We start from the raw sequence: 23,012 nt of genomic DNA on the forward strand, positions 1-23,012 counted from the left end.
GTTGTTTTACAGGGTCAGCCATAGTAGTATGATAGGTGTTGTTTTACAGGGTCAGTCATAGCAGTATGATAGGTGTTGTTTTACAGGGTCAGTCATAGTAGTATGATAGGTGTTGTTTTACAGGGTCAGTCATAGTAGTATGATAGGTGTTGTTTTACAGGGTCAGCCATAGTAGTATGATAGGTGTTGTTTTACAGGGTCAGTCATAGTAGTATGATAGGTGTTGTTTTACAGGGTCAGTCATAGTAGTATGATAGGTGTTGTTTTACAGGGTCAGTCATAGTAGTATGATAGGTGTTGTTTTACAGGGTCAGTCATAGTAGTATGATAGGTGCAGTGTAGTGTGTTGTTTTACAGGGTCAGCCATAGTAGTATGATAGGTGCAGTGAAGTGTGTTGTTTTACAGGGTCAGTCATAGTAGTATGGCACCCCTGAAGCAAATGAGGGTTTCGTGTCGAGGACAAGGGCACATCAACAGATTTTTTCCACCTTGTCCGCTCAGGTATTTGAACCAGCGACCCTTTAGGTTACTGGCCCAACTGCTAGGCTACCTGCCGCCCTTCACGAGTTGTCTAAGTAACATACCTATCATGCTTTCAGAGAGAGCGAGGCTATCCTTTGGGTAATGATTTGCCACAAGCCAACATTGTCGCCATCATTTTTTTTCCCATTGGTCATTTTCAAGAAATATTCCAACAAAATGCCCTTTTCGTAACCCCGTAATGTTCTATAACGGTGTGAGAAAATGTCCCCTGTTATCTGCAGAGGGACAGGTGAGGTACACACACACACACACACACACACACACACACACACACACACACACACACACACACACACACACACACACACACACACACACACACACACACACACACACACACACACACACACAGGGGGTGGATGGGAATGCAGAGTCAGACCAGTGGTTCCTGTATAAAAGACCCCGCTGTGTGCCTCACTCCATCACGCTGAAAACATGAACTGTCTGCTGCTCCTCTCCTGCCTTGCCTTCGCCGGCGCAGCCTACGGTGAGAACATGTCCATGTTTATGCCAATGTCTGCCTTGTAGGATACCTCTTGTAGGATACCTCTTGTAGGATGCCTTGTAGGATACCTTGTAGGATATCTTGTAGGATACCTCTTGTAGGATACCTCTTGTAGGATACCTCTTGTAGGATACCTCTTGTAGGATACCTCTTGTAGGAATACTTTGTAGGATACCTCTTGTAGGATACCTCTTGTAGGATACCTTATAGGATACCTTGTAGGATGTCTTTTAGGATACCTTGTAGGATGCCTTGTAGGATGCCTTGTAGGATACCTCTTGTAGGATACCTTGTAGGATGCCTTGTAGGATACCTTGTAGGATGCCTCAATAACATTTCAAGTGGTACTACAATAGGCAGCAATGTATTTATATTCTGTATAGACGTAATTCAGAAACTGTCACTGTTAGAATCTCTGTTAGAGCAGCCAAACCTGACCCCTGACCCATAATCTCTGTCTTTAGGCTGTGGAACCCCCGCCATCCAGCCTGTGGTGTCTGGTTACTCCCGCATCGTCAACGGTGAGGAGGCTGTGCCCGGCTCCTGGCCCTGGCAGGTGTCCCTCCAGGACTACACTGGATTCCACTTCTGCGGCGGCTCTCTGATCAACGAGAACTGGGTTGTGACTGCTGCCCACTGCAGCGTGAAGTGAGTTCTGGCTGCTGAGCCAAAACCTTCATAAGTGTAGCAACATGCTAACTAGCTAAAATCTAGCTAATGCTCATACTAACTAGCTAAAACCTAGCTATTGCTAACTAGCTAAAAGCTGGCTAATGCTAACTAACTAAAAACTAGCTATAAGCTAGATAATGCTAATGCTAATTAGCTCAAAGCCGGCTAGCATATTGCTAAAGTAGCTAAATAATGTTTATTTTGTGAAACTATTTCAGGACCTCTCACAGTGTGATCCTGGGAGAGCACGATCGCTCGTCCAACGCTGAGAACATCCAGACCATCAAGGTTGGCCAGGTAAACAACCACACAACACAACTATTACTGCAACTTCTAACATCTAGACTTTTATTTTGAAGTAAAGATAAAGATCAGTAAAAAGTTCCACCTTTTGAAGTCACATCAACTCAAACGATAATGATCTGCTCGGTGGATTAACATTCCATCTAAATTCTCAAACGTTGTCGCCTTGTGTCCGTACTAGGTCTTCAAGCACCCCAAATACAACGGCTTCACCATCAACAACGACATCACCCTGATCAAGCTGGCCACCCCCGCCGTCTTGGGAACCCGTGTGTCCCCCGTGTGCGTTGCTGAGACCAACGATGACTTCCCCGGTGGCATGACGTGTGTGACCTCCGGCTGGGGTCTGACCCGCTACAACGGTAACCAATCACGACAGCTTTTCTAGGTCTCATTGTAAAGTCTGACAAACTTTGGTTTAGTTTTTTTGACTAGCGGTATGTTCGGTATAGTTGAACGATTCCATTTCAGTTGGCTCAATCAATTTGAAAGATTCCATTTCAGTTGGCTCAATCTATTTGAAAGATTCCATTTCATTTGGCTCAATCTATTTGAAAAAAATGACGTTTCAGTTGGGTTTCAGTGTAGTCCTGAGTTGCTAGTAGTCTAATAAATGTGAGAAAGATGGTGATTGGCTAACCGGTTTTTAAGTGTTACCTGACCCTTGGTGTCCTCTGGTTCCAGCTGCTGACACCCCTGCCCTGCTGCAGCAGGCTGCTCTTCCCCTGCTGACCAAGGCTCAGTGCCAGAAGTTCTGGGGCTCCAAAATCAGCGACCTTATGATCTGCGCTGGAGCCGATGGCGCCTCCTCCTGCATGGTAAGAAAACACAAACCATAGGGGTGGAACATTCCGGTCAACTGCCAAAACATTGCCAGGGTTTTCCAGACTTCCTAGTTGGAAGAATCCCTGATTTTTGCAAGCGTACACAAACCATATGGCACCCTGACGCACTGTTACCATGACACTGAACCTTCCACCATCTGACTAATGGAAGTTCAATCTGAACTTTTACAGTTATTTACACTTTAGCTTAAACAGACATTGTATCAATAAAAGCTCGGTGTTTCCTTGGTTCCTTTTTTGGAAACAGCCGAGCACAAACTCTGAACATAAAAAGAAATCCCTAGAGAGAGACTCTAACTCTTTCTATGTTCCTGCAGGGTGACTCTGGTGGGCCCCTGGTCTGTGAGAAGGCTGGTGCCTGGACCCTGGTTGGTATTGTGTCCTGGGGCAGTGGAACCTGCACCACCACTATGCCCGGAGTGTACGCCCGCGTCACCGAGCTCCGCTCTTACATCGACCAGACCATCGCCTCCAACTAAGTTTTCAGCTTCATCTCAATAATAAAATAAAAGTAGTTTCTAGTAACGTATTTGTTCCTTGGTGTTTCTTGAAACGTGGGGTTTTTGATAGTTAATGCAGCAATCAGCAGTTAACAGAATAACAAAGCATTCTCTCCGCCATTGTTCTGGTAAAAAGCGGGGGGGGGGGGGGGGGTGCTTGAGAAATGTAACCACTCTCAAATTCAAAGATAGAGCTCCAGATACAAGGACTGACCATCCATGATATCAACATTATAGTTATAACCATGTTTTGAGGCTAAACAGTGTTTGTTTACATTTACTTTGTTTAGAAATATTGGCGTAAAACAAGCTTATATTTTGGGTTCCCATGGAATGTGACAGTTGAATTAAGATCATGAGGCATTTATACGTTTTATTCTTTAAGAATCAATGGATATACAGTGGGGAGAACAAGTATTTGATACACTGCCGATTTTGAAGGTTTTCCTACTTACAAAGCATGTAGAGGTCTGTAATTTTTATCATAGGTACACTTCAACTGTGAGAGACGGAATCTAAAACGAAAATCCAGAAAATCACATTGTATGATTTTTAAGTAATTAATTTGCATTTTATTGCATGACATAAGTATTTGATCACCTACCAACCAGTAAGAATTCCGGCTCTCACAGACCTGTTAGTTTTTCTTTAAGAAGCCCTCCTGTTCTCCACTCATTACCTGTATTAACTGCACCTGTTTGAACTCGTTACCTGTATAAAAGACACCTGTCCACACACTCAATCAAACAGACTCCAACCTCTCCACAATGGCCAAGACCAGAGAGCTGTGTAAGGACATCAGGGATAAAATGGTAGACCTGCACAAGGCTGGGATGGGCTACAGGACAATATGCAAGCAGCTTGGTGAGAAGGCAACAACTGTTGGCGCAATTATTAGAAAATGGAAGAAGTTGAAGATGACGGTCAACCACCCTCGGTCTGGGGCTCCATGCAAGATCTCACCTCGTGGGGCATCAATGATCATGAGAAAGGTGAGGGATCAGCCCATAACTACACGGCAGGACCTGGTCAATGACCTGAAGAGAGCTGGGACCACAGTCTCAAAGAAAACCATTAGTAACACACTACACCGTCATGGATTGAAATCCTGCAGCGCATGCAAGTTCCCCCTGCTCAAGCCAGCGCATTTCCAGGCCCGTCTGAAGTTTGCCAATGACCATCTGGATGATCCAGAGGAGGAATGGGAGAAGGTCATGTGGTCTGATGAGACAAAAATAGAGCTTTTTGGTCTAAACTCCACTCGCCGTGTTTGGAGGAAGAAGAAGGTTGAGTACAACCCCAAGAACACCCTCCCAACCGTGAAGCATGGAGGTGGAAACATCATTCTTTGGGGATGCTTTTCTGCAAAGGGGACAGGACGACTGCACCATATTGAGGGGAGGATGGATGGGGCCATGTATCGCGAGATCTTGGCCAAAAACCTCCTTCCCTCAGTAAGAGCATTGAAGATGGGTCGTGGCTGGATCTTCCAGCATGACAACGACCCGAAACACACAGCCAGGGCAACTAAGGAGTGGCTCCGTAAGAAGTATCTCAAGGTCCTGGAGTGGCCTAGCCAGTCTCCAGACCTGAACCCAATAGAAAATCTTTGGAGGGAGCTGAAAGTCCGTATTGCCCAGCGACAGCCCCGAAACCTGAAGGATCTGGAGAAGGTCTGTATGGAGGAGTGGGCCAAACTCCCTGCTGCAGTGTGTGCAAACCTGGTCAATAACTACAGGAAACGTATGATCTTTGTAATTGCAAACAAAGGTTTCTGTACCAAATATTAAGTTCTGCTTTTCTGATGTATCAAATACTTATGTCATGCAATAAAATGCAAATTAATTACTTAAAAATCATACAATGTGATTTTCTGGATTTTTGTTTTAGATTCCGTCTCTCACAGTTGAAGTGTACCTATGATAAAAATTACAGACCTCTACATGCTTTGTAAGTTGGAAAACCTGCAAAATCGGCAGTGTATCAAATACTTGTTCTCCCCACTGTATATCTGTCACGACTTCCGCCGAAGTTGGCTCCCCTACCTGTTCGGGCGGTGCTCGGCGGTCGTCGTCACCGTCCTACTAGCCGCCACCGATCCCTTTTTAGTAAAGAGCACTATACCCCAGTGGAACTCTCTCTGCGTCTGATTCCTGCACCCACCTAGTCCCGCGTGACAATATCATTAATTTATAAATCCCCAAAAATGTATTTAACCTCTCTGGGATATGTGGGACGGTAGCGTCCCTCCTGGCCAACATCCAGTGAAAATGCAGAGCGCCAAATTCAAATAAATCACTATAAAAATTGAACTTTCATGAAATCACACATTCAATATACCAAATGAAAGCTACACTTGTTGTGAATCCAGCCAACGTGTCAGATTTCAAAAATGCTTTACGGCGAAAGCAAACAATGCTATTATCTGAGGATAGCACCCCAGCTAACAATCACAGACCATCATATTTCAACCCTCCCGGCTTGACACAAAACGCAGAAATAAATATATAATTAATTCCTTACTTTTGACGATCTTCTTCTGTTGGCACTCCAACATGTCCCAATAACATCACAAATGGTCCTTTTGTTTGATTAATTCCGTCGATATATATCCAAAATGTCAATTTATTTGGCGCGTTTGATCCAAAAAAACACCGGTTCCAACTTGCACAACGTGACTACAAAATATCTCAAAAGTTACCTGTAAGCTTTGTCCAAACATTTCAAACTACTTTTGTAATACAACTTTAGGTATTTTTGAACGTAAATAATCGATAAAATTGAAGACGGGATGATCTGTGTTCAATACCGGAGGAAAAAAATATATAGCATGCTTTCTGGTCACGCCCCACTAACAAACAGTACACTTCACTGGAGCCTCATTCTGAACATGGCTACTTCTTCATTTCTTAAAGGAAAAACCTCAACCAATTTCTAAAGACTGTTGACATCCAGTGGAAGTGATAGGAACTGCAGGAAGGTCCCTTAGAAATCTGGATTCCCAATGAAAACCCATTGAAAAGAGAGTGACCTCAAAAAATTAAAAATCTGAATGGTTTGTCCTCGGGGTTTTGCCTGCCAAATAAGTTATGTTATAGTCACAGACATTATTCAAACAATTTTAGACTGTTTTCTATCCAATACTAATAATAATATGCATATATTAGCATCTGGGACTGAGTAGGAGGCAGTTTACTCTGGGCATGCTTTTCATCCAAATGTGAAAATGCTGCCCCTATCCTAGAGAAGGCAATTGCCCCTGTAAGTGTGTTGAGAAGATCTTAAAATACAGGAGACTCTCACTGACATCAAACTAATTTTCAACCCAACCAAAACACAGTACATGATCTTCTCAAGCAAAAAATGAACAACTGTCTCCAGCCGAACACCCCCCCTCCCTATCGCTAAAAACAGCCCCATTGAACAAGAACCACAACGCCAAAACCTGGGCATTCGGCCTGATGGATCCCTTCACGTCAGTGTAACCATCCTTCACTATATTATACCATCACTATATTATACCATCACTATATATTACCATCAATATATTATATCATCATTATATTCCACAGCCTGTGGTGTCTGGTTACGCCCACATTGTGAATGGGGAGGAGCCCGTGGTGTCTGGTTACGCCTACATCGTCAACGATGAGGAGCCTGTTCCCGGCTCCTGGCCCTGGCAGGTGTCCCTCCAGGACTACACTGGATTCCACTTCTGCGGCGGCTCTCTGATCAACAATGGGTTGTGAGTACTGCCCACTGCAGCGTGAAGTCAGCCTTGTATTGAACACAGCAATGGCAACTCTCTCAATGCCAACACCTATTTTACACTCTCTATTCCCCGTGGGCAAAGCGGTTTGAAATGACATCATTACAACGGGTTTACAATAAGATCTTGATGTTGTGTGGTTGTAATGACGTCAATTGAAGAGGTTTTTGCCTGCTGGGTTGAAAGCATGAAATCGGAGTCTCATCCCATCCCTTTTTTAGTAGTGACTATAATTGTTTGTTGCAGAACTTCTCACCGTGTGATCCTGGGAGATCCGTGGCTCCAACCCTGAGACATCCAGAAAATTGTGTGTGCAAGGTGGTGAAGGGCTACTAAATGGTGGAGACAGGCTACTAAATGGTGGAGACAGGCTACTAAATGGTGGAGACAGGCTACTAAATGGTGGAGACAGGCTACTAAATGGTGGAGACAGGCTACTAAATGGTGGAGACAGGCTACTAAATGGTGGAGACAGGCTACTAAATGGTGGAGACAGGCTACTAAATGGTGGAGACAGGCTACTAAATGGTGGAGACAGGCTACTAAATGGTGGAGACAGGCTACTAAATGGTGGAGACAGGCTACTAAATGGTGGAGACAGGCTACTAAATGGTGGGGACAGGCTACTAAATGGTGGAGACAGGCTACTAAATGGTGGAGACAGGCTACTAAATGGTGGAGACAGGCTACTAAATGGTGGAGACAGACTACTAAATGGTGGAGACAGGCTACTAAATGGTGGAGACAGGCTACTAAATGGTGGAGACAGGCTACTAAATGGTGGAGACAGGCTACTAAATGGTGGAGACAGGCTACTAAATGGTGGAGACAGGCTACTAAATGGTGGAGACAGGCTACTAAATGGTGGAGACAGGCTACTAAATGGTGGAGACAGGCTACTAAATGGTGGGGACAGGCTACTAAATGGTGGAGACAGGCTACTAAATGGTGGAGACAGGCTACTAAATGGTGGAGACAGGCTACTAAATGGTGGAGACAGACTACTAAATGGTGGAGACAGGCTACTAAATGGTGGAGACAGGCTACTAAATGGTGGAGACAGGCTACTAAATGGTGGAGACAGGCTACTAAATGGTGGAGACAGACTACTAAATGGTGGAGACAGGCTACTAAATGGTGGAGACAGGCTACTAAATGGTGGAGACAGGCTACTAAATGGTGGAGACAGGCTACTAAATGGTGGGGACAGACTACTAAATGGTGGAGACAGGCTACTAAATGGTGGAGACAGGCTACTAAATGGTGGAGACAGGCTACTAAATGGTGGAGACAGGCTACTAAATGGTGGAGACAGGCTACTAAATGGTGGAGACAGGCTACTAAATGGTGGAGACAGACTACTAAATGGTGGAGACAGGCTACTAAATGGTGGAGACAGGCTACTAAATGGTGGGGACAGGCTACTAAATGGTGGAGACAGGCTACTAAATGGTGGAGACAGGCTACTAAATGGTGGAGACAGGCTACTAAATGGTGGAGACAGGCTACTAAATGGTGGAGACAGGCTACTAAATGGTGGAGACAGGCTACTAAATGGTGGAGACAGGCTACTAAATGTAATAAATACAAACACAACATTTTGAAGTGAAGTTAGTATCCTGGGTGCCAGTATGTTCCTGTTCTCTTACCAACTATTCATCTCTTATCGTCATGTCAAAACATGCTTGGTGACAAGATAGCAACAATACACTACATGACCAAATGTACGTGGACACCTGCTCATCGAAGATGGGCATTAATATGGAGGTGGTTCCTCCCTTTGCTGCTATAACAGCCTCCTCTCTTCTGTGAGGGCTTTCCACTAGATGTTGGAACATCGCTGCGGGGACTTGCTTCCATTCAGCCACAAGCATTAGTGAGGTCAGGCACTGATGTTGGGCGATTAGGCCTGGCTCGCAGTCGGTGTTCCAGCCCTAGGACCATGCCTCAGGACTACCTGGCATGATGACTCCTTGCTGTCCCCAGTCCACCTGGCCGTGCTGCTGCTCCAGTTTAAACTGTTCTGCCTGCGGCTATGGAACCCTGACCTGTTCACCGGACGTGCTACCTGTCCCAGACCTGCTGTTTTCAACTCTCTAGAGACCGCAGGAGCGGTAGAGATACTCTGAATGATCGGCTATGAAAAGCCAACTGACATTTACTCCTGAGGTGCTGACTTGCTGCACCCTCGACAATTACTGTGGTTATTATTATTTGACCATGCTGGTCATTTATGAACATTTGAACATCTTGGCCATGTTCTGTTATAATCTCCACCCGGCTACACCCCCACCCCCTCCCCCTCCCCTGCTGACCAAGGCTCCGTGCCAGACTGATTGGTGCCAGACCATAGCACACAGACATGACTCCATTAATCAACTAATTATGGTCCGCAGTTAAAAGATACAATTAGTTGAATCAGGTGTGTTAGCACCAGCGACTAGGGCCAGGGGAAATGACGTGACACCAATCAGGCCCCTGAGGACTGATGTCATCCCTGAGATAAATCCACCCATGGGATGCTCGTCTAAAAACTGTAACTAAATTAACGGGGATATTTTTGTGTTCCTGCAGAGTGACTCTAGTGACCCTCTGGTCTGTGAGAAGGCTGGTGCCTGGACCCTGGTTGGTATTGTGTCCTGGGGCAGTGGAACCTGCACCACCACTATGCCTGGAGTGCACGCCCGCGTCACCGAGCTCCCAACTTGAGGAGGCAGCGTAGCCTAGTGGTTAGAGCGTTGGACTAGTAACCAAAAGGTTGCAAGATCAAATCCCCGAGCTGACAAGGTACAAATCTGTCGTTCTGCCCCTGAACAAGGCAGTTAACCCACTGTTCCTAGGCCGTCATTGAAAATAAGAATTTGTTCTTAACTGACTTGCCTAGTAAAATAAAATAAATAAACTAAGGTTGGCATAAATGTTGAACCATGGCTGCTATGTAATACCAGCCTCTTCCTGCATGGTGAGCCAATCATTCACAAGTCCGTTTACTTCCTATTTCATATTGAATACAGATCTAAAACTGAAATCAACTTCCTGTGTTTTGTTCCTCTTTGATGCTATCTAGATTTGTTAAAGGTCCAATGCAGCTGTTATTATACCAGTATCAAATCATTTCTGGGTCGCATTTAAGTAACTTATTGTAATAGATTTCCGTTTGAAAAAAATTGCCAAAAATGGCTTTTTAGCAAAAAACGAAACATTTCTCAAACAATCATTTTTCTAGGACCGACTGGGAGTAATCTGAGTGGGGAGGGGAAAAGTGAAAACTAGCTGTTATTGGCAGAGAGGTTTGGAACTCTTTATTATTGGTCTATTAACCAATTTACCGCAAGGTGATGTCATCATGGAAAGCCGGAAACTCCCGCCCATACAAACCTGCTGATTAGAAAGTCCTGTGTAGATTGTATTTCCAACCAGCAACTATCAGGAAATAACATTGATAAACAAATGTCACACTTGTACCGTGTTAGTTTCATCAGCTGTCAGCCACCGTGCTTCTACACCTGCATTGCTTGCTGTTTGGGGTTTTAGGCTGGGTTTCTGTACAGTACTTTGACATATCAGCTGATGTAGGAAGGGCTATATAAATACATTTGATTTGATTTGATTTGTACAGTGTTAGTTTCATCAGCTGTTGTACAGTGTTAGTTTCATCAGCTGTTGTACAGTGTGATATAAAACACAGGAATAACAGAATGTTGACTGAACTGGGCCTTTATGCCTTTGAACTATTTTTTTTTTAAGCCTATAAAATGTCACCTATAGTTAAGAGTTAGACCAACTTTTCTTCACAAAACCTCTTCAGGGTGAAATAATGACCTCATCCGGCCTCAAAGATCCCACAGACGGATAAAGGAACAGACACAAATCGCCCCTCTCAACCTCCGAAGACTGTTGGATCAGTGTTCCACCACTGATTCTCAGCTTTTATTTATTATTTAACTAGGCGAGTCAGTTAAGAACAAATAGTTATTTACAAATATAGGACAAAACACACATAACGACAAGAGAGATACCATAACACTACACAAAGAGAGAGCTAAGATGACAACACAGCCTGGCAGCAACACATGACAACAACATGGTAGCAACACAACATGACAACAACATGGTAGCAACACCACATGACAACAACATGGTAGCAACACCACATGACAACAACATGGTAGCAACACAACATGACAACAACATGGTAGCAACACAACATGACAACAACATGGTAGCAGCACAACATGACAACAACACAACATGACAACAACATGGTAGCAACACAACATGACAACAACATGGTAGCAACACCACATGACAACAACATGGTAGCAACACAACATGGCAACAACATGGTAGCAACACAACATGACAACAACATGGTAGCAACACAACATGACAACAACATGGTAGCAACACAACATGACAACAACATGGTAGCAACACAACATGACAACAACATGGTAGCAACACAACATGACAACACAACATGACAACAACATGGTAGCAACACAACATGACAACAACATGGTAGCAACACAACATGACAACAACACAACATGACAACAACATGGTAGCAACACAACATGACAACAACATGGTAGCAACACAACATGACAACAACACAACATGACAACAACATGGTAGCAACACAACATGACAACAACATGGTAGCAACACAACATGACAACAACATGGTAGCAACAACATGACAACAACATGGTAGCAAAACAACATGACAACAACACAACATGACAACAACATGGTAGCAACACAACATGACAACAACATGGTAGCAACACAACATGACAACAACATGGTAGCAACAACATGACAACAACATGGTAGCAACACAACAACAGCATGGTAGCAACACAACATGACAACAACATGGTAGCAACACAACATGACAACAACATGGTAGCAACACAACATGACAACAACATGGTAGCAACACAACATGGTAGCAACACAACATGACATGACAACACAACATGGTAGCAACACAACATGACAACAACATGGTAGCAACACAACATGACAACAACATGGTAGCAACACAACATGGTAGCAACACAACATGACAACAACATGGTAGCAACACAACATGACAACAACATGGTAGCAACACAACATGACAACAACACAACATGACAACAACATGGTAGCAACACAACATGACAACAACATGGTAGCAACACAACATGACAACAACATGGTAGCAACAACATGACAACAACATGGTAGCAACACAACAACAGCATGGTAGCAACACAACATGACAACAACATGGTAGCAACACAACATGACAACAACATGGTAGCAACACAACATGACAACAACATGGTAGCAACACAACATGGTAGCAACACAACATGACATGACAACACAACATGGTAGCAACACAACATGACAACAACATGGTAGCAACACAACATGACAACAACATGGTAGCAACACAACATGGTAGCAACACAACATGACAACAACATGGTAGCAACACAACATGACAACAACATGGTTTGCGTTGTCAACCAAACACAATTCAATATTACTTCAGTAATATAGTAAATCGCCTTAAATTTAAGGCCCAATCTGACAAACGAATTTAACAGTATCTTTTTTAAACCTTAAAATGAGTTGCACGTCCACGTCACACATTTTGAGGTTAGCCTACCGTAACTATAATAGTCCTGTTAGAAAGTATGTGTGTTCAAGGTAGCAGGAGATCATCACAACTGACTACAATCATCTGTGCAGAATTAAATTTAAAAAACAGCATTGATCAAATTCCTATGTACTTTTGAATGTAATCTCAACTGCAATCCAGGTCATTAGGTTGTGCTATTAGACCAAGCACAGCGTTAACACATTCAATCTGTTGTATATAAACACTAAAATATCTGACATTGTGTTCCCATGGCAACGTTGTTCTGCTTTTAAATGGTTGAAAGGGCAGTGATAACACATTGGGAATTCAACAAACTTCTGGCTGTTTTTGTTGTTGTTGTTGAGTGTGTGAATAAAAGGTCGAAATCTCATTGATCAATAGACTCTGAAGGGTTAAAACAACTAAGACTTCTGATGGTCAATGAGTTTTAACAAGTTCCCCTCCAGAGCATCATGAATATGTTGTGGCGTTTAAGGAACATTAATTCTCCAAATCAGATAGGATATTCTCCTCGGCCATGAGCGTTCCAGCGCCCCTAACAGACCATGACAAAGGTCTTCTGTTGTTGTTCTGCAGCCTTTTCCTGACTGAGGACTAGCAGAGACAGACAGGTATGACTGAGGACTAGCAGAGACAGACAGGTATGACTGAGGACTAGCAGAGACTGACAGGTATGACTGAGGACTAGCAGAGACAGACAGGTATGACTGAGGACTAGTGGAGACTGACAGGTATGACTGAGGACTAGCAGAGACAGACAGGTATGACTGAGGACTAGCAGAGACAGACAGGTATGACTGAGGACTAGCAGAGACAGACAGGTATGACTGAGGACTAGCAGAGACAGACAGGTATGACTGAGGACTAGCAGAGACAGACAGGTATGACTGAGGACTAGTAGAGACAGACAGGTGTGACTGAGGACTAGCAGAGACAGACATGTATGACTGAGGACTAGCAGAGACAGACAGGTATGACTGAGGACTAGCAGAGACAGACAGGTATGACTGAGGACTAGTGGAGACTGACAGGTATGACTGAGGACTAGCAGAGACAGACAGGTATGACTGAGGACTAGCAGAGACAGACAGGTATGACTGAGGACTAGCAGAGACAGACAGGTATGACTGAGGACTAGTGGAGACAGACAGGTATGACTGAGGACTAGCAGAGACTGACAGGTATGACTGAGGACTAGTGGAGACAGACAGGTATGACTGAGGACTAGTGGAGACAGACAGGTGTGACTGAGGACTAGCAGAGACAGACAGGTATGACTGAGGACTAGCAGAGACAGACAGGTATGACTGAGGACTAGCAGAGACTGACAGGTATGACTGAGGACTAGCAGAGACAGACAGGTATGACTGAGGACTAGCAGAGACAGACAGGTATGACTGAGGACTAGCAGAGACAGACAGGTGTGACTGAGGACTAGCAGAGACAGACAGGTATGACTGAGGACTAGCAGAGACAGACAGGTATGACTGAGGACTAGCAGAGACAGACAGGTGTGACTGAGGACTAGCAGAGACAGACAGGTATGACTGAGGACTAGCAGAGACAGACAGGTATGACTGAGGACTAGTGGAGACTGACAGGTATGACTGAGGACTAGCAGAGACAGACAGGTATGACTGAGGACTAGCAGAGACAGACAGGTATGACTGAGGACTAGCAGAGACAGACATGTATGACTGAGGACTAGCAGAGACAGACAGGTATGACTGAGGACTAGCAGAGACAGACAGGTATGACTGAGGACTAGCAGAGACAGACAGGTATGACTGAGGACTAGCAGAGACAGACATGTATGACTGAGGACTAGCAGAGACAGACAGGTATGACTGAGGACTAGCAGAGACTGACAGGTATGACTGAGGACTAGCAGAGACAGACAGGTATGACTGAGGACTAGCAGAGACAGACAGGTGTGACTGAGGACTAGCAGAGACAGACAGGTGTGACTGAGGACTAGCAGAGACAGACATGTATGACTGAGGACTAGTAGAGACAGACAGGTATGACTGAGGACTAGCAGAGACTGACAGGTATGACTGAGGACTAGTAGAGACAGACAGGTGTGACTGAGGACTAGCAGAGACAGACATGTATGACTGAGGACTAGCAGAGACAGACAGGTATGACTGAGGACTAGCAGAGACAGACAGGTATGACTGAGGACTAGTGGAGACAGACAGGTATGACTGAGGACTAGCAGAGACTGACAGGTATGACTGAGGACTAGCAGATACAGACATGTATGACTGAGGACTAGTAGAGACAGACAGGTATGACTGAGGACTAGCAGAGACTGACAGGTATGACTGAGGACTAGTAGAGACAGACAGGTATGACTGAGGACTAGCAGAGACAGACAGGTATGACTGAGGACTAGCAGAGACAGACATGTATGACTGAGGACTAGCAGAGACAGACAGTATGACTGAGGACTAGCAGATACAGACAGGTATGACTGAGGACTAGCAGAGACAGACAGGTATGACTGAGGACTAGCAGAGACTGACAGGTATGACTGAGGACTAGCAGAGACAGACAGGTATGACTGAGGACTAGCAGAGACAGACAGGTATGACTGAGGACTAGCAGAGACAGACAGGTATGACTGAGGACTAGCAGAGACAGACAGTATGACTGAGGACTAGCAGAGACAGACAGGTATGACTGAGGACTAGCGGAGACAGTCAGGTATGACTGAGGACTAGCAGAGACAGACAGTATGCTGACCCAGAGCCAGTTGCTGACCCAGAGCCAGTTGCTGACCCAGAGCTAGTTACTGACCCAGAGCCAGTTACTGACCCAGAGCCAGTTGCTGACCCAGAGCCAGTTGCTGACCCAGGGCCAGTTGCTGACCCAGAGCCAGTTGCTGACCCAGAGCCAGTTACTGACCCAGAGCCAGTTACTGACCCAGAGCCAGTTACTAAACCCAGAGCCAGTTACTGACCCAGAGCCAGTTACTGACCCAGAGCCAGTTGCTGACCCAGAGCCAGTTAGTGACCAAGAGCCAGTTAGTGACCCAGAGCTAGTTACTGACCCAGAGCCAGTTACTGACCCAGAGCCAGTTACTGACCCAGAGCCAGTTACTGACCCAGAGCCAGTTACTGACCCAGAGCCAGTTGCTGACCCAGAGCTAGTTACTGACCCAGAGCCAGTTACTGACCCAGAGCCAGTTACTAAACCCAGAGCCAGTTGCTGACCCAGAGCCAGTTGCTGACCCAGAGCCAGTTGCTGACCCAGAGCCATTTAGTGACCCAGAGCTAGTTGCTGACCCAGAGCCAGTTGCTGACCCAGAGCCAGTTGCTGACCCAGAGCCAGTTAGTGACACAGAGCTAGTTGCTGACCCAGAGCCAGTTGCTGACCCAGAGCCAGTTAGTGCATTCATCTTACTACAGACCCTGGTTCCATTCCAGGCTGTATCACAGTGGTCTATGGCACTGCATCTCAGTGCTAGAGGCGTCACTACAGACCCTGGTTCCATTCCGGGCTGTATCCCAACCAGCTGGGATCGGGAGTCCCATAGGTCTGGCCGTGGTAGGCCGTCATTGTAAAATAATAATTTGTTCTAAACTGACTTGCCTAGTTAAATAAAAAATAAAAAAACTGAGGCCAAATATTGTCTTCCCATAAACCACCTGGGTTCAAATACTATTTTAAATCATTGAGCTTGTCAGGCTTAATGGACATCAGAATAGTTACAAAAAAAGGCAAACCCTGTCCAATTAACACTACATGCCGGCTAGATTAAACGCTCAAAGGTATTTGACAGATATCAAATCATGTTTGAACCCAGGTCCTATTGAGAAGAAGATGTTTGATGTGTTTATTAGTGGTGTAGTGAGGCGGTCAGCTGGTGGCCTACAAAGCCCAGGGAGACACGAAGCATAAAGACTGCCTTGTTGACTCACCACATCAGACCTTGGTGTCATGTGAAGAGAACCAGTAGGGATAGGCTAGGGAAATACCCAGAGTCATTGTCTCAGGGTGAGAATACCCAGAGTCATTGTCTCAGGGTGTTAGAGAAAACCCAGAGTGGTTGTCAGGGTGTTAGAGAATACCCAGAGTGGGTGTCTCAGGGTGTTAGAGAATACCCAGAGTGGTTGTCTCAGGGTGATAGAGAATACCCAGAGTGGTTGTCTCAGGGTGTTAGAGAATACCCAGAGTGGTTGTCTCAGGGTGTTAGAGAATACCCAGAGTGGTTGTCTCAGGGTGTTAGAGAATACCCAGAGTGGTTGTCTCATGGTGTTAGAGAATACCCAGAGTGGTTGTCTCATGGTGTTAGAGAATACCCAGACTTGTTGTCTCAGGGTGTTAGAGAATACCCAGAGTGGTTGTCTCAGGGTGTTAGAGAATACCCAGAGTGGTAGTCTCAGGGTGTTTGAGAATACCCAGACTGGTTGTCTCAGGGTGTTAGAGAATACCCAGAGTGGTTGTCTCAGGGTGTTAGAGAATACCCAGAGTCATTGTCTCAGGGTGTTAGAGAATACCCAGAGTGGTTGTCTCAGGGTGTTAGAGAATACCCAGAGTGGTTGTCTCAGGGTGTTAGAGATTACCCAGAGTGGTTGTCTCAGGGTGTTAGAGATTACCCAGAGTGGTTGTCTCAGGGTGTTAGAGAATACCCAGAGTGGTTATCTCATGGTGTTAGAGAATACCCAGAGTGGTTGTCTCAGGGTGTTAGAGAATACCCAGAGTGGTTGTCTCAGGGTGTTAGAGAATACCCAGAGTGGTTGTCTCAGGGTGTTAGAGAATACCCAGAGTGGTTGTCTCAGGGTGTTAGAGAATACCCAGAGTGGTTGTCTGAAGGTGTTAGAGAATACCCAGAGTGGTTGTCTCAGGGTGTTAGAGATTACCCAGAGTGGTTGTCTCAGGGTGTTAGAGAATACCCAGAGTGGTTATCTCATGGTGTTAGAGAATACCCAGAGTGGTTGTCTCAGGGTGTTAGAGAATACCCAGAGTGGTTGTCTCAGGGTGTTAGAGAATACCCAGAGTGGTTGTCTCAGGGTGTTAGAGAATACCCAGAGTGGTTATCTCATGGTGTTAGAGAATACCCAGAGTGGTTGTCTCAGGGTGTTAGAGAATACCCAGAGTGGTTGTCTCAGGGTGTTAGAGAATACCCAGAGTGGTTGTCTCAGGGTGTTAGAGAATACCCAGAGTGGTTGTCTCAGGGTGTTAGAGAATACCCAGAGTGGTTGTCTCAGGGTGTTAGAGAATACCCAGAGTGGTTGTCTCAGGGTGTTAGAGAATACCCAGAGTGGTTGTCTCAGGGTGTTAGAGATTACCCAGAGTGGTTGTCTCAGGGTGTTAGAGAATACCCAGAGTGGTTATCTCATGGTGTTAGAGAATACCCAGAGTGGTTGTCTCAGGGTGTTAGAGAATACCCAGAGTGGTTGTCTCAGGGTGTTAGAGAATACCCAGAGTAGTTGTCTCAGGGTGTTAGAGAATACTCAGAGTGGCTGTCTCAGGGTGGTAGAGAATACCCAGAGTGGTTGTCTCAGGGTGTTAGAGAATACCCAGAGTGGTTGTCTCAGGGTGTTAGAGAATACCCAGAGTGGTTGTCTCAGGGTGTTAGAGAATACCAAGAGTGGTTGTCTCAGGGTGTTAGAGAATACCCAGAGTGGTTGGCTCAGGGTGTTAGAGAATACCCAGAGTGGTTGTCTCAGGGTGTTAGAGAATACCCAGAGTGGTTGTCTCAGGGTGTTAGAGAATACCCAGAGTGGTTGTCTCAGGGTAATAGAGAATACCCAGAGTGGTTGTCTCAGGGTGGTAGAGAATACCCAGAGTGGTTGTCTCAGGGTGTTAGAGAATACCCAGAGTGGTTGTCTCAGGGTGTTAGAGAATACCCAGAGTGGTTGTCTCAGGGTGTTAGAGAATACCCAGAGTGGTTGTCTCAGGGTGTTAGAGAATACCCAGAGTGGTTGTCTCAGGGTGTTAGAGAATACCCAGAGTGGTTCTCAGGGTGTTAGAGAATACCCAGAGTGGTTGTCTCAGGGTGTTAGAGAATACCCAGAGTGGTTGTCTCAGGGTAAGAATACCCAGAGTGGTTGTCTCAGGGTGTTAGAGAATACCCAGAGTGGTTGTCTCAGGGTGTTAGAGTATACCCAGAGTGGTTGTCTCAGGGTGTTAGAGAATACCCAGAGTGGTTGTCTCAGGGTGTTAGAGAATACCCAGAGTGGTTGTCTCAGGGTGTTAGAGAATACCCAGAGTGGTTGTCTCAGGGTGTTAGAGAATACCCAGAGTGGTTGTCTCAGGGTTTTTGAGAATACCCAGAGTGGTTCTCAGGGTGTTAGAGAATACCCAGAGTGGTTGTCTCAGGGTGTTAGAGAATACCTAGAGTGGTTGTCTCAGGGTAAGAATCCCCAGAGTGGTTGTCTCGGGGTGTTAGAGAATACCCAGAGTGGTTGTCTCAGGGTGTTAGAGAATACCCAGAGTGGTTGTCTCAGGGTGTTAGAGAATACCCAGAGTGGTTGTCTCAGGGTGTTAGAGAATACCCAGAGTGGTTGTCTCAGGGTGTTAGAGAATACCCAGAGTGGTTGTCTCAGGGTGTTAGAGAATACCCAGAGTGGTTGTCTCAGGGTAATAGAGAATACCCAGAGTGGTTGTCTCAGGGTGGTAGAGAATACCCAGAGTGGTTGTCTCAGGGTGTTAGAGAATACCCAGAGTGGTTGTCTCAGGGTGTTAGAGAATACCCAGAGTGGTTGTCTCAGGGTGTTAGAGAATACCCAGAGTGGTTGTCTCAGGGTGTTAGAGAATACCCAGAGTGGTTGTCTCAGGGTGTTAGAGAATACCCAGAGTGGTTGTCTCAGGGTGTTAGAGAATACCCCGAGTGGTTCTCAGGGTGTTAGAGAATACCCAGAGTGGTTGTCTCAGGGTGTTAGAGAATACCCAGAGTGGTTGTCTCAGGGTGTTAGAGAATACCCAGAGTGGTTCTCAGGGTGTTAGAGAATACCCAGAGTGGTTGTCTCAGGGTGTTAGAGAATACCCAGAGTGGTTGTCTCAGGGTAAGAATACCCAGAGTGGTTGTCTCAGGGTGTTAGAGAATACCCAGAGTGGTTGTCTCAGGGTGTTAGAGTATACCCAGAGTGGTTGTCTCAGGGTGTTAGAGAATACCCAGAGTGGTTGTCTCAGGGTGTTAGAGAATACCCAGAGTGGTTGTCTCAGGGTAAGAATACCCAGAGTGGTTGTCTCAGGGTGTTAGAGAATACCCAGAGTGGTTGTCTCAAGGTGTTAGAGTATACCCAGAGTGGTTGTCTCAGGGTGTTAGAGAATACCCAGAGTGGTTGTGTCAGGGTGTTAGAGAATACCCAGAGTGGTTGTCTCAGGGTGTTAGAGAATACCCAGAGTGGTTGTCTCAGGGTGTTAGAGAATACCCAGAGTGGTTGTCTCAGGGTTTTTGAGAATACCCAGAGTGGTTCTCAGGGTGTTAGAGAATACCCAGAGTGGTTGTCTCAGGGTGTTAGAGAATACCCAGAGTGGTTGTCTCAGGGTAAGAATCCCCAGAGTGGTTGTCTCGGGGTGTTAGAGAATACCCAGAGTGGTTGTCTCAGGGTGTTAGAGAATACCCAGAGTGGTTGTCTCAGGGTGTTAGAGAATACCCAGAGTGGTTGTCTCAGGGTGTTAGAGAATACCCAGAGTGGTTGTCTCAGGGTGTTAGAGAATACCCAGAGTGGTTGTCTCAGGGTGTTAGAGAATACCCAGAGTGGTTGTCTCAGGGTAATAGAGAATACCCAGAGTGGTTGTCTCAGGGTGGTAGAGAATACCCAGAGTGGTTGTCTCAGGGTGTTAGAGAATACCCAGAGTGGTTGTCTCAGGGTGTTAGAGAATACCCAGAGTGGTTGTCTCAGGGTGTTAGAGAATACCCAGAGTGGTTGTCTCAGGGTGTTAGAGAATACCCAGAGTGGTTGTCTCAGGGTGTTAGAGAATACCCAGAGTGGTTGTCTCAGGGTGTTAGAGAATACCCCGAGTGGTTCTCAGGGTGTTAGAGAATACCCAGAGTGGTTGTCTCAGGGTGTTAGAGAATACCCAGAGTGGTTGTCTCAGGGTGTTAGAGAATACCCAGAGTGGTTCTCAGGGTGTTAGAGAATACCCAGAGTGGTTGTCTCAGGGTGTTAGAGAATACCCAGAGTGGTTGTCTCAGGGTGTTAGAGAATACCCAGAGTGGTTGTCTCAGGGTGTTAGAGAATACCCAGAGTGGTTGTCTCAGGGTGTTAGAGAATACCCAGAGTGGTTGTCTCAGGGTGTTAGAGAATACCCAGAGTGGTTCTCAGGGTGTTAGAGAATACCCAGAGTGGTTGTCTCAGGGTGTTAGAGAATACCCAGAGTGGTTGTCTCAGGGTAAGAATACCCAGAGTGGTTGTCTCAGGGTGTTAGAGAATACCCAGAGTGGTTGTCTCAGGGTGTTAGAGTATACCCAGAGTGGTTGTCTCAGGGTGTTAGAGAATACCCAGAGTGGTTGTCTCAGGGTGTTAGAGAATACCCAGAGTGGTTGTCTCAGGGTGTTAGAGAATACCCAGAGTGGTTGTCTCAGGGTGTTAGAGAATACCCAGAGTGGTTGTCTCAGGGTTTTTGAGAATACCCAGAGTGGTTCTCAGGGTGTTAGAGAATACCCAGAGTGGTTGTCTCAGGGTGTTAGAGAATACCCAGAGTGGTTGTCTCAGGGTAAGAATCCCCAGAGTGGTTGTCTCGGGGTGTTAGAGAATACCCAGAGTGGTTGTCTCAGGGTGTTAGAGAATACCCAGAGTGGTTGTCTCAGGGTGTTAGAGAATACCCAGAGTGGTTGTCTCAGGGTGTTAGAGAATACCCAGAGTGGTTGTCTCAGGGTGTTAGAGAATACCCAGAGTGGTTGTCTCAGGGTGTTAGAGAATACCCAGAGTGGTTGTCTCAGGGTAATAGAGAATACCCAGAGTGGTTGTCTCAGGGTGGTAGAGAATACCCAGAGTGGTTGTCTCAGGGTGTTAGAGAATACCCAGAGTGGTTGTCTCAGGGTGTTAGAGAATACCCAGAGTGGTTGTCTCAGGGTGTTAGAGAATACCCAGAGTGGTTGTCTCAGGGTGTTAGAGAATACCCAGAGTGGTTGTCTCAGGGTGTTAGAGAATACCCAGAGTGGTTGTCTCAGGGTGTTAGAGAATACCCCGAGTGGTTCTCAGGGTGTTAGAGAATACCCAGAGTGGTTGTCTCAGGGTGTTAGAGAATACCCAGAGTGGTTGTCTCAGGGTGTTAGAGAATACCCAGAGTGGTTCTCAGGGTGTTAGAGAATACCCAGAGTGGTTGTCTCAGGGTGTTAGAGAATACCCAGAGTGGTTGTCTCAGGGTAAGAATACCCAGAGTGGTTGTCTCAGGGTGTTAGAGAATACCCAGAGTGGTTGTCTCAGGGTGTTAGAGTATACCCAGAGTGGTTGTCTCAGGGTGTTAGAGAATACCCAGAGTGGTTGTCTCAGGGTGTTAGAGAATACCCAGAGTGGTTGTCTCAGGGTGTTAGAGAATACCCAGAGTGGTTGTCTCAGGGTGTTAGAGAATACCCAGAGTGGTTGTCTCAGGGTTTTTGAGAATACCCAGAGTGGTTCTCAGGGTGTTAGAGAATACCCAGAGTGGTTGTCTCAGGGTGTTAGAGAATACCCAGAGTGGTTGTCTCAGGGTAAGAATCCCCAGAGTGGTTGTCTCGGGGTGTTAGAGAATACCCAGAGTGGTTGTCTCAGGGTGTTAGAGAATACCCAGAGTGGTTGTCTCAGGGTGTTAGAGAATACCCTGAGTGGTTGTCTCAGGGTGTTAGAGAATACCCAGAGTGGTTGTCTCAGGGTGTTAGAGAATACCCAGAGTGGTTGTCTCAGGGTGTTAGAGAATACCCAGAGTGGTTGTCTCAGGGTGTTAGAGAATACCCAGAGTGGTTCTCAGGGTGTTAGAGAATACCCAGAGTGGTTGTCTCAGGGTGTTAGAGAATACCCAGAGTGGTTGTCTCAGGGTAAGAATACCCAGAGTGGTTGTCTCAGGGTGTTAGAGAATACCCAGAGTGGTTGTCTCAGGGTGTTAGAGTATACCCAGAGTGGTTGTCTCAGGGTGTTAGAGAATACCCAGAGTGGTTGTCTCAGGGTGTTAGAGAATACCCAGAGTGGTTGTCTCAGGGTGTTAGAGAATACCCAGAGTGGTTGTCTCAGGGTGTTAGAGAATACCCAGAGTGGTTGTCTCAGGGTTTTTGAGAAT

At 45.9% G+C, this 23,012-nt stretch overlaps 1 protein-coding gene and 1 pseudogene across 1 annotated transcript; both read left to right on the forward strand.

The window, feature by feature from the left end:
* Positions 1 to 959: 959 nt before the first annotated feature.
* LOC139575179 (chymotrypsin A-like) lies at positions 960 to 3,394 on the forward strand. Its single transcript, XM_071400179.1, has 6 exons — positions 960 to 1,031; positions 1,514 to 1,697; positions 1,940 to 2,018; positions 2,206 to 2,386; positions 2,709 to 2,842; positions 3,187 to 3,394. Exons 1-6 carry the CDS (start codon positions 980 to 982, stop codon positions 3,346 to 3,348), a joined length of 792 nt encoding a protein of 263 aa, XP_071256280.1. The 5' UTR covers positions 960 to 979; the 3' UTR covers positions 3,349 to 3,394.
* Positions 3,395 to 6,830: 3,436 nt separating this feature from the next.
* Positions 6,831 to 9,885, forward strand: LOC139575150 (chymotrypsin-like elastase family member 3A; annotated as a pseudogene).
* The last annotated feature ends 13,127 nt before the right edge of the window (positions 9,886 to 23,012 follow it).

Source organism: Salvelinus alpinus, chromosome 5, assembly GCF_045679555.1.
Source record: "Salvelinus alpinus chromosome 5, SLU_Salpinus.1, whole genome shotgun sequence".
NCBI classification, from domain to species: domain Eukaryota; kingdom Metazoa; phylum Chordata; class Actinopteri; order Salmoniformes; family Salmonidae; genus Salvelinus; species Salvelinus alpinus.